Below are 11,402 nucleotides of genomic sequence, written 5' to 3' on the forward strand. Positions count from 1 at the left end.
CTGGATTGGGTCCCACTGATATAAACACAGGAGCTGATTTCAGTGAGAGCTGCTAGTTCTGTTTTGCAGCATCTTTATCAACTGGTAACTCTTCACTGTTACACTGGGGAGAGAGGCAGGGACTGACATATTTTAGTATCCACTCTTGCCACAGATCTACACCTTTATGCTCCTTTTTTTTTCACTTCAACCCCTTTTTCAACTTCACCCATGCATAGCAAACACACAGATATTTAAGTGTAGCAAGCCAAAATCAGAATATGAATGCTCTCTAAATCTAACAAATACATACCCAGGATGATATATATACACAAAAGCATGACTGAAGAATTGTCTTTTTATTTGATTATACATTTGTGAGAGAGTAGCCTGCTTATGTATATTTGAATTTCATTTAATTTCAACAATCATAATTTCTTATCCAGTTTTTAAATACAATTCTTTCTTACTTTCAAGACATGGGACTATAGACATACATCATATGTTATCATCCACCTGCATGACTAACAGTTTATAACACTTTTAACCAAAGCCTTAGCCATTTCAGGGCTTCAAGACCCTTCTGCAGTAGAGCAGGAGAGAGAGATACATAGACAGAGTTAGGGAGAGATACATAGAGTTAGGTAGAAATACACCACTTGTCTAGGACCAAGTTGGCTGCAGATGACTGGAAGATGTGAGAACAAGTCTTGTAGAGTTCTACACACAAACTATATAGTCTTCCTGAGAAGGTTCCTTGGATGGCATGGAATATCCCACTAAAATAGTTATCTTACTTCTGGAACTTGACCTTGCTTGGTGGTACAGTGATGTACTGAACTCATGAGCACACTCCTTTTCTTCAAGGCTATTGGCACCACTATATATTGCATGGTACAGATACTCAGTATCCTTAATAGAATAGAATTTAATCTAACTGTCCTAAATATCTTAAAACTACTCTAAGTCTGTCCCTTAAGACAAGGAAGCACAGCCTGATGAATTTTTTAGGGATCCTACATCTTGTCTGCTTAAGTGCTTCTAAGAGTGTGCTACCATGCATCCTTTGACACTTTGCTATCCATATTCAGGACAATCTGAAATATATTAAATGTTTCAGATCATAGAATCATAGAATTGTCAGTGTTGGAAGGGACCTCAAGGATCATTAAGTTCCAAGCTCCCTGCCATAGGCAGGGACACCTCATACTAGGTCAGGTTGCTCAGAGCCACATCCAGCCTGGCCTTAAAAACTTCCAGGGATGAGGATTCCACCACCTCCTTGGGCAACCTGTTCCAGTGCCTCACCCTCATGGGGAAGAACTTCTTCCTAACATCCAATCTGAAAGTACCCACTTGTAGTTTTGATCCATTTCCCCTAGTCCTATCGCTACCTGACATCCCAAAAAGTCCTTCAGCATCTTTCTTTCTAAGATACTGGAAGGCCACAATAAGGTCTCTTCAGAGCTTTCTCCTCTCCAGATAGAAGTCTGAGCTACTTTGTGCACTAAATACTCCTCTGTGCTGGGCAAGGTGAGGTTACAGATAAGCTGTTCTCAACTGTGGCCTCAGTGGGTTCATTTCAAATTATTTTTTTCTTTTAATCACCTTAGTTCTTCCCTTGCTACCTCCTGCAAATTGCTCTGTTTCTGCTCTGGAAAATGTTTGGTTTTTTTTTTTAGGGGTTGGATTTTTCTCTTAGGGGATTTACCCAAATTATGCAGTTCACACTTATATTAATGCAAACTGTGGAAATCTCCCCACCCGCACATCCTGCTCTGATAACAATGCTCATGTCCTGAAGGTGGCAAAGAAATGTATAAAGTTAAATATAGAAAGTTTGGGGCTTTAAAAAAAAAAAAGGAAGAAAAAACCCCAAAACCACAATAGACCAGAAGGCTACAACCATCCCTTCACTCCATACAATGACCTGTATACTTCTGCCATACGTAATATTTGGCCCAGATTTACTGCCTGGGTGCCTGCTCTTTCCTTTCACCAGCTGTACAACACAATGATCATAATTTAACTTTCAAGCTTCCAGAAATCAACCTGCTTTCTACTTCAGCTCCTGTTAGAGTGTGAGAAACTCTATTTAGGCTACTCAGCTGTCTTGCTGTCTTTGGCAGTTCATTATCACCCCAATAAACATGTCTCCAGTGGACCCAAAAAGCAAGACAGAAAGCTGCAGAAAAAGGGAAGAATTGCTCCGGTCTTTATGAGCCAGAGGCCTACAGCTTTCCTCTAGGTTTTACAACTGCACCTTTGAATCTGCTCACACTGCTCACACTGCTCCCAGTGAGCAAGGGAGTTGCTCTTGTAGAACCAGAGCAAGATGCTCCTGTGAGCTGTTTGGGAGCCCTGGAAAAGTAGATGCCTTGTTCTGAGCATCTGCTAGGAGGATGCAGTGAATTATCTATCCATAATTGGAATTCCTGAAGTGAATTACTCCCAGGCTTACTGCTGTTGGCATTAACGTAGAGAATATGTTTAATACTGCTGAACTTGCACGGGGTTAGGGCTGGCTCTTCTGTGATGAAGGTACAAATAATCCTTTGCTCAGCTCTTCTCTCTTAGGCAAAAAAAATACAGAAAGGAAACCTTAGTTTCATTGGGTCATACCCAAACTGAGATTTTGTTCCAGCTCCTTTTTTTCAGTGCCTGTCTATCATGCTGTCTGTTACTATTTCTTTCTGAAGACAAAGGTGTGACTTACACTGCTGGCAAAACTGCCGTGCTGCAAATCTCACCATTTATCCTGGCAACGTGACACGTTTGCAACTACCCAGGTTGCTGATGACTGGGTAGGGATTACTTCTTCATGCCATACAGGCACATTTTTTGAGACATGTTCATTTTCAAGTTAGAACAGGCAATTACTGCAGGCCGGTAAAGACACAGCAGACCCTCTGCAAGTAAAGATCCAGCAGTAATGTCTGTCTTAAAAATCAGGTAAGAGCACTGCTTCCAGAAACAACATTAAGACTATGAGCTGACTGATTCTATCAGAATGTGCCTGGATTTTGAGCCATAGCAGTTTAAAAACCCGTAGTGAGATAGCTGTTTCATTGCTAAATAACCATGCAGGCTCTTTGCTGAGATTTGAATCTGTTTGAATCAGCTACCAGGCTGTATAGTAAGAAACAGTTCAACTGTGGTGCGCTTTGAGGATTGGTGCCCCAGTTTTAACACGATGGGAACATTATACTTTGTTCCTATATTCGCAGGTGCACCAATAGGCAGCAGCTGATACTTTAGTCTGAGGAGTCAGAAAGAAAAGGCAGCACTGTACTGCAAATTCATTAACTCCCAAAGCCACAGCAGGAGACAGGGAGATGGGAATTAACCAGAGCAGATGGAGACATAAAGTTTGCTTAAGTCCCCTTCACCCCCAACAGGCTCATTTTCTCTTCTCCTCCTCCCTGGTATATCCTGCAACAAAGCCTGTAACAATCACCAAAAAAGGAAATTCCTGAGTTGATTGTTGTAAGATATAACACTCAAGCTAAGCCCAAGAAGAGATTACAACTGAGTTTCATTTTGGGCTTATTTTTTTCAGACAACATGGGGAAAACCCCACCATACTATATAGAGTGTGGTAGCAATCAAAAAATGGAAGAAATATGTTCCAGCACAGAAGACAGCAGCACTGTTCTAAGACTATGCATGGAAATGGGTTTGTATTTACTGTGCTGGTACAATGCTTGGATTCAAATTCTGCTAGAATAACTTCTTTTAGCAATAAAATAAGAAATGGCACACACTGTACACAGTGCTGCTGAATTAACAGAACTGGAATGCCTGGGATCGAAAGATGCCAGTTTGCCTAAAATTAGTTACGAAGGAAACCAAAATAAACTTAACTAAAGCAATAAATTAAGATGCTGTGTCTTTGAGGCAGAGAATATCATTGTATTCATTCACCATCTCCTGAAAGTGTCTAAGTTCATCCCCATAGTTTGGAGAAGCTGTAGGAATTGTGCTTTATTGTTGATGGAAGGCTTGAACTCGACAGCATCCTTATTTCAGGAAGGAGATGAAACATAGCAGAAAGCAAATTGGAGAGTGCTATGCATGACACTCATCCCCATTCTTAATTTCTCATTTGGAATCACTGAAAAGAGAAATGTTATCAGTTCCCCCCAGGCTGTAAAAGGTCATTCCCACGTCTTCTGAGAATCAGGCATACTACCAAGAATGAGACTGACACACTTTTTTTTTGTCTTTCATGAGTGTGACGTTATATCCCCTCTGCCTTGGTCACTGCATGCAGACTGGGAAAATGACTCAAGATCACATAAAAAAACCCAAGTGCTTGGCCTTCTGCTGTCTCCTACTATTTGAAGTCACAGCATTTTACATCCTTGCTGCACAGTTCACTCAGTGCAAGACACTAGAGAATCCAGCTCAGCTCCTGTTAAATGAATGTGAAATCAAACTCTGGAAAGTCCACTAAAACCAAAGGTGTGTTAGTACTTCCCAGCACATGTAGTTTCTTGTACACCTCTGGAGGTGGTGCTTTTTATTCCTTGCCTGTCTTTCAAGGTATGGTGCAACAAGATGATATGAGACAAGATAAGAGCCTGCTGTCACAGAAACAAGGAGAATCAGTCTCCCATCTTCCCAGCACCCTCCCTTCCTTCTGCCTGTGGGTTCTCCTCTCTTAAAAGCTCACCCTGATGCTCACAGGATAGACAGCTCAGTGACTTAACTTACTAGAAGAACTGAAAACTTCATCCAGAAAAACGACAGTAATGTTTTCTGGGGCATTTGGAATTGCATCAGTTTACTTTGCAACCCAGTGCCTGACAGTGATGGCACAAGTAGTGAGAAGAAAGGAGTGCACAGCCAGAAGTGGGGTGCTGGAGGAGCACTGAAGGAAGAAATAGCAGCGAGACCAGAAGGAAAGTGTAGGGTAGGAGGGTAAAGGAATAAGACCTCCTGTTCCAAAGCAGAAAACTTTGTAGCTGCAGCATTGAACTGCAACCCTGCTTGCAACCCTGCACTCAGTTCCATATTTATGTGCCTTGTTAGGACCTGCATCCTGGGGTACTTTTGCTTCTTCAGAAGGATTGTTTGTACACACTGAAGTGGTACTTAGAAAAAAACACCATGTTTTAAAAAAAAAAAATTAAAAAAAGGAAGAGAAAAACCAAACCAACCAAACCAATAATTAAACAAAAGAGTCATCTTGGATCCTTGTGGCTGATTTTGTGCACAATTTTCTGCTCCTGACTGTTCAGATTCTCAACTGACAAGATCACTGGCTGATGAAAGAAGCAATGTGGTAAAATAATTTTGATTATAGAGAATACAGATTAAAGGTCTCTTGAAACCCTCCTGCTGATCCCAAAGGATGTTGTGGCTTAATATGGAGAGTCTGAATGACTGCAGCCCACGGCACCAGAGACAACCACGGCCCCAGTTCAATGCCTGCACCCAAACAACTCCTTCACTCTGCAGAGACTGTTAAGTTCTTTCTATACCTGTGGTGGAAAAGCGGCAACTGGTGGCAACTTTTAAAACTCCTTCATTCTAACCATTCCAGTTTTCTTAAGCTGGCTCTTACTAGCAGGTTGTGCATTAGCACAACTCCTTCGTTTCAAAGGGCTGCTTAGCCCAGGTCCAGCGCTGAAGCGCTGAAACCTGAACAAACCACCACGGGCAAACCACCTTATCCTGTTAGGTTTCTTCTGCATTGTGCTGCCCACTGTGTCTGCCTGTTAGGAATTTGTGCACAAAGAATAAGAGCTTTCTGTACCCAGGCTCCTGGGTCTGAGCAAGCCATTCACACTTGTGACATTTCAGTCCATATGGATGCATTTCTGAAAAGAACACTAGATTAATTCACATCTTGGGGCACCACAAAATCCTTAATGTATGGACCTTTGTCTTGCTTTTTAAGTAGAAGAATAGGCTTCAAGGACAGAAAAGGGAAAAAAAAAAAAGATACTGAAAGATACTGCATCAGATATCAGATGGCATCAGATCAGTCAGCCCAGAGTCTATCAACAATCACAGATTGTGCTCAGACCACTTTACTGACAGTTTTCCTAAAATCAAAGTTGCAATCCATTACCAAATGATGAGAATACCCTCTTTTGGAAAATAGCACAGATTGAGGATTACTTACTTAGGGGGAAAAACAAACAAACCCCAAAGAAAGACAACAACAACAAAATATCCCTGAATAAAACATCATGAGCACAATGTGAGACTTTAGAATATTTAGAATAAACCAAACCAGGTTGGAAGAGACCTGCAAGATCATCGTGTCCAACCCATCAACCAATCCAACCCACCCAAACAGCTAACCCATGGCAACAAGTACCCCATCAAGTCTCCTCCTGAACACCTCCAATGATGGCGACTCCACCACCTCCCTGGGCAGCCCATTCCAATGGGCAATCACTCTTTCTGTATAGAACTTCTTCCTAACATCCAACCTGAACCTCCCCTGGTGCAGCCTGAGACTGTGTCCTCTTGTTCTGGTACTGGGCGCCTGGGAGAAGAGACCATCATCTGCCTGTCTACAACCTCCCTTCAGGTAGTTGTAGAGAGTGATAAGGTCACCCCTGAGTCTCCTCTTCTCCAGGCTGAGCAACCCCAGCTCCCTCAGTCCTTCCTCATAGGGCTTGTGTTCCAAACCCCTCACCAACTTTGTTGCTCTTCTCTGGACTCGTTCCAGCAAGTCAACATCCTTCCTAAACTGAGGGGCCCAGAACTGGACACAGTAGTTATATTTCACTGTATTAGAAATAATTAAGAGGATCCAAAGTAATTCTCATTCAACTGGAATTTTTTTTAGAGGGTGAAATGATCGACCTTGAATCTGTGAATGATATTGCATGTGTTAGGACCTTGTCAGATACAGGCCATTGCTGCCATCTGCTGAGGAAGAGAGAAAACAGAACAGAAATAGCTAAGTGTCCAAAATTCTTTTGTTGGCCGTTGCAGGGAGAAATTCGTTTAGAGGTGACTCCAGCAAGCCCATCTCCCCATGATTCACCAGAGGAAAAATCGTAAATTTTTATTTCAATTCCACCTAGAAGTTAAAAAAGAAAATAAGGAAGAAAAGGCAAGCAGTGGAACCCAGCTGGTTGTTAGTCTTTACGTGGTCATGCTTAGTGTATCCAGATGATAGGAGGATGCAACCACTCTGACACGGGTAATGCCCACACTTCTCATGCGTGAAAGCAGTACACACAATGCCATCACTACATACTACATAGAATTACATAACGTTTTGAGTTGGAAAGGACTTTTAAAGGTAGATTAGTCCAAAGCCCCTGCATTGAGCTGGGACATCTTCAACTAAATCGGGTTGCTCAGAGCTTGATCGTGCTTCCTGGAGTGGGGCATCTACCACCTCTTCGGGCAACTTTGCGCTTTAGGAGGGGTTTCTGGTGAGGAAGCCCCAGAATAGCAGGTGGGATGTGGTCCCCGGCCCCGCGGGGACTGCGTGCTGCCACGTCCCGAGACAGCGTAGCACCCTACGGCGCCACAGCCAGGCTACTGAACCCAGCAGCGCCCTCCACGGGGCACACGCCACGCCCCTCAGGGACTAATGACTTGCCCCGAGCCTCGGCTCCTGGCACCGCCTCTCCAGCGCACCTCTGCGCTGAGTGGAGCAAGCTTCTGACTGGTGTTCGGCAGAACCAATCAGTGCGTGCCCCCCCCGAAGACGGCGAGCCAATAGATGGGAAGGGAAGCGGGCCGCAGCCGGAAGCGGCGTGGTGTCGGTTCCGCTGAGGAGGCTCGGCGGGCAGGTGAGGACTGGTGGCTTCTTGGCTGTGCTGAGTGGGGTTTCTGCTGCCGAGTACGTGGTTCAGTCGCCAGTGGGGTCTTTCTATAGGGCAATCCTGCCTCGTCTCTCTTTATCAGTGTCCTGGCGAGCCCCGCGGCGAGACTTGGGCCTTCCCAGAGCCTAGCCTGGCCCACATCAGGGCAGGTCGGCGGCGGCTGCGGAGCCGCGGCGGGGGCGCGTAGTTTCCTGTGGCGATTCTTGCCCGCCGCCGCAATGCGCGGTTTCCCCTCTCGTGGGGCGCTGTGCTAATGGGCCAGGCCTCAGCTAAGAAAAGAGGATCCCCCTTCTAGTGGCAGCTCTGGTTACAGGCTGGTCTGTCCTGGTTCGGGAAAGGAATGCTTTATATGAGTCTAGTGATGTTAATCCTGCTGAAAATAATAGCTTGAGGAAAAGCTAACATGGATATATTCGGGAGATTCTTGTATTCTACACATTGAGATGGCTTTCTTCTGGCCCTGGCTTCTCACAGCCTGCTCTTTTATGTTGCCTTTGTTTCTCTTTACACGATAAAGCTGTCTTGCAGTTTGTTAAACGTATGTATCTTGGGACATTCTCTAGGTACTTTTGCCTGGCAAGAATGGGTGAACCTCAGCAAGTGAGTGCTCTTCCTCCGCCTCCAATGCAGTACATAAAAGAATATACTGATGAAAATATCCGTAAAGGCCTGGCTCCAAAGCCACCTCCACCTGTGAAAGACAGCTATATGATGTTTGGTAATCAGTTTCAATGTGATGATCTGATTATTCGACCCTTGGAAAGCCAAGGTATCGAACGGTTGCATCCTATGCAGTTTGATCACAAGAAGGAATTAAGAAAGCTTAATATGTCAATCCTGGTTAACTTTCTGGACCTTTTGGATATCTTGATAAGGAGTCCAGGGAGTATAAAGCGAGAGGAAAAACTGGAAGACTTGAAACTGCTTTTCGTTCATGTCCATCATCTTATAAATGAGTATCGGCCTCACCAAGCTAGGGAGACACTAAGAGTCATGATGGAGGTGCAGAAACGACAGCGTCTGGAAACAGCAGAGCGATTTCAGAAGCACCTGGAGCGAGTTGTGGAGATGATTCAGAACTGCCTGGCTTCCTTGCCTGATGATCTGCCTCATTCAGAGGGAGGACTGCGAGTGAAAGTGGAGAAAATGGATATAGATGATAGCAGCAACTGTCTTGGGCAGAGTGAAATGCAGAGGGAGCGTTCTGGCGGCAAGAGAGATCAGGTTTTGGACAAAGATGCAGCTATGTGTAGCATTATTGATGAAATGACGTGAGGAAAACACTACTTGTAGTGAGAGGCAGAATGGTTTGCATTGGACAAGCAGACAAGGTGTTTATTGTGTGCCTGTTGGAGGTTGTGAGTGACTGGGCAGATGAAAATGTTTTCTGTTACACTTTGTTTGACACATTCTACTTTTTTTGAGTATGTTGCTTTGTTATTTTTTTTCCCCACATGCTTTATAGTGTGGAAGCCAGTCAGGGAACTGACCAAAAGGAATTGCATTTGGCAGTTCCTGCATTTCAAGTGTGTGCTAGTTGTGTACAGTTTCAGTGGCTCCTTCCAGGAATGTGTAATTCAATATTAAAAATAAAATGTATTAAGTCTGCAAAATCCCTTCCTTCCTAGGTGATTTTTTCGTGGTATAACTGTACTCAAGAGAACCTAAGAATTCCTTCATTACAGATGTTATGTTGTGTATGTACAGATGTTATGTTATGCACTGGTTAGGCCACACCTCGAGTACTGTGTCCAGTTCTGGGCCCCTCAGTTTAGGAAGGATGTTGACTTGCTGGAACGAGTCCAGAGAAGAGCAACAAAGTTGGTGAGGGGTTTGGAACACAAGCCCTGAGGAGAGGCTGAGGGAGCTGGGGTTGCTCAGCCTGGAGAAGAGGAGACTCAGGGGTGACCTTATCACTCTCTACAACTACCTGAAGGGAGGTTGTAGACAGGCTGATGATGGTCTCTTCTCCCAGGCACCCTGTACCAGAACAAGAGGACACAGTCTCAGGCTGCACCAGGGGAGGTTCAGGTTGGATGTTAGGAAGAAGTTCTATACAGAAAGAGTGATTGCGCTATGGAATGGGTTGCCCGGGGAGGTGATGGAGTCGCCGTCATCGAAGGTGTTCAGAAGGAGACTTGATGGGGTGCTTGGTGCCATGGGTTAGCTGTTTGGGTGGGTTGGATTGGTTGATGGGTTGGACACGATGATCTTGAAGGTCTCTTCCAACCTGGTTTGGTTTATTCTAATAAAGGTTTATTCTAAAGGTAATTTGACACATAGAAACATGCTCTAGGGAGTCTCGAAAGAACTACATGAATTAAAAATAATTGGATTTTGACTTTCTTAGATGTAATTCACAATCAGCTTAGGAAAAAAAAAGTCTCTCATCACAGAGATGCTTAGACTTGCTGATACTTTGCAGCTAATATATATGCATGAAGTGACTCACTTTGCAGTGCAGGTGCTCTGTATTTGCCCTTTAGGTGGGTTCTGTGCCCAGCTGAGCATTTTTCTCAGGAGGGAGTCTGCATAATGAGCCCTTGTCCTAGCAGAGAACATACATCAAATAAAACCTGTATCAGACCTGTTTAGAGAACATTTGAGTTGTGTCATCCCCACCCAAAGCAAGAGAAAAACACTGATTTGGTAATGAAATGATGGCTTCTTTGCTCTGTCCCTGCTGTCAGGGAAATCCTACTCCCATCTGTGTGGTTTCACACCACAGGATGGATGTTTCCTGAAGTACGTACAGCACCACAAAGCCAGGTAAACTTCATGGGTGAAGGAACTTGGAACAAACTCAGATTTAAAATGTGATCTAATAAGCCATGTCTGATTCATTTGCTAATTGTGCTGTTGTCAGAACCGTTACTTCAGTGAGCAGGCAAAAGCATCTGGCCATTGCGTGTTGGGGACTGAACTCAGGGTAGATAAAAGATGAACTGAAGCAAGTTTATGACTCATTGGAGAACATCAGCTGCTATTTTAAGTGTGCATGATATCACAAGTAGCAATAAAGAAGTAGAAACATGGTTGCTGGTTTGGGTTTTTTTTTAGAAATGTATAAATAATTTTGCAAAGTTAACACTTCTATCCTTTATTGAGCCACCACTGTTTCCTTCCTTCTCTCCAGACTATTGCATGTAGGTAACTAAAGAAGTTCCAAGTGAGCAGAATTAATCTGGGGCCTACTTTGCAAATGTTTCTTCTGTCTTCCACGCGAGACAACATTTAGTGCTTCCTGAATGAGAGAAGTCATGCACTGTGGGGCTACAGTTTGCCCATGGGTCTTTTAACTTTGCCCTTCAAAAAGAACTGTCTTAGCTACTTGGTGTTTTTCTGCTGATTTTGGGGGACATTTTTATGCTCTTAATAAAGTTACAGACTTGGGTTAAAGTTAAAGACCATTGTTTCAAAATGCTGCAGAAGCTAAGTGCTAGCAGCAGGAGCTGCTACCAGTTGCAGCGGACTTGTTTGGGCAACCACTGAGGTAAATTGGTTTTTAAATCCTATGATCCCTCTGAAGGCTGCTTTCACTTTCCAAAAAGTTTCATGACTAATTTTAAAATTTTCTTAATTTCCATCCCCCCTTCCCCCTCCCCACCTCTCTTTGTGTTT

At 43.9% G+C, this 11,402-nt stretch overlaps 1 protein-coding gene across 2 annotated transcripts; it reads left to right on the forward strand.

Moving 5' to 3' along the window:
• The first annotated feature begins 7,688 nt into the window (after positions 1-7,688).
• Positions 7,689-9,394, forward strand: MED7 (mediator complex subunit 7). Of its 2 annotated transcripts, none has more exons than XM_068161606.1 (2): positions 7,689-7,748; positions 8,345-9,394. In XM_068161606.1, exon 2 carries the CDS (start codon positions 8,364-8,366, stop codon positions 9,054-9,056), a length of 693 nt encoding a protein of 230 aa, XP_068017707.1. In that variant the 5' UTR covers positions 7,689-7,748; positions 8,345-8,363; the 3' UTR covers positions 9,057-9,394. The 2 variants fall into 2 exon arrangements, with proteins under 2 accessions (XP_068017707.1, XP_068017716.1); XM_068161615.1 differs by lacking the exon at positions 7,689-7,748 and adding an exon at positions 7,752-7,798.
• The last annotated feature ends 2,008 nt before the right edge of the window (positions 9,395-11,402 follow it).

Source organism: Melanerpes formicivorus, unplaced genomic scaffold, assembly GCF_026170545.1.
Source record: "Melanerpes formicivorus ecotype bairdi unplaced genomic scaffold, bMelFor1.0.p_v2 SCAF_2, whole genome shotgun sequence".
In the NCBI taxonomy this organism is placed as follows: domain Eukaryota; kingdom Metazoa; phylum Chordata; class Aves; order Piciformes; family Picidae; genus Melanerpes; species Melanerpes formicivorus.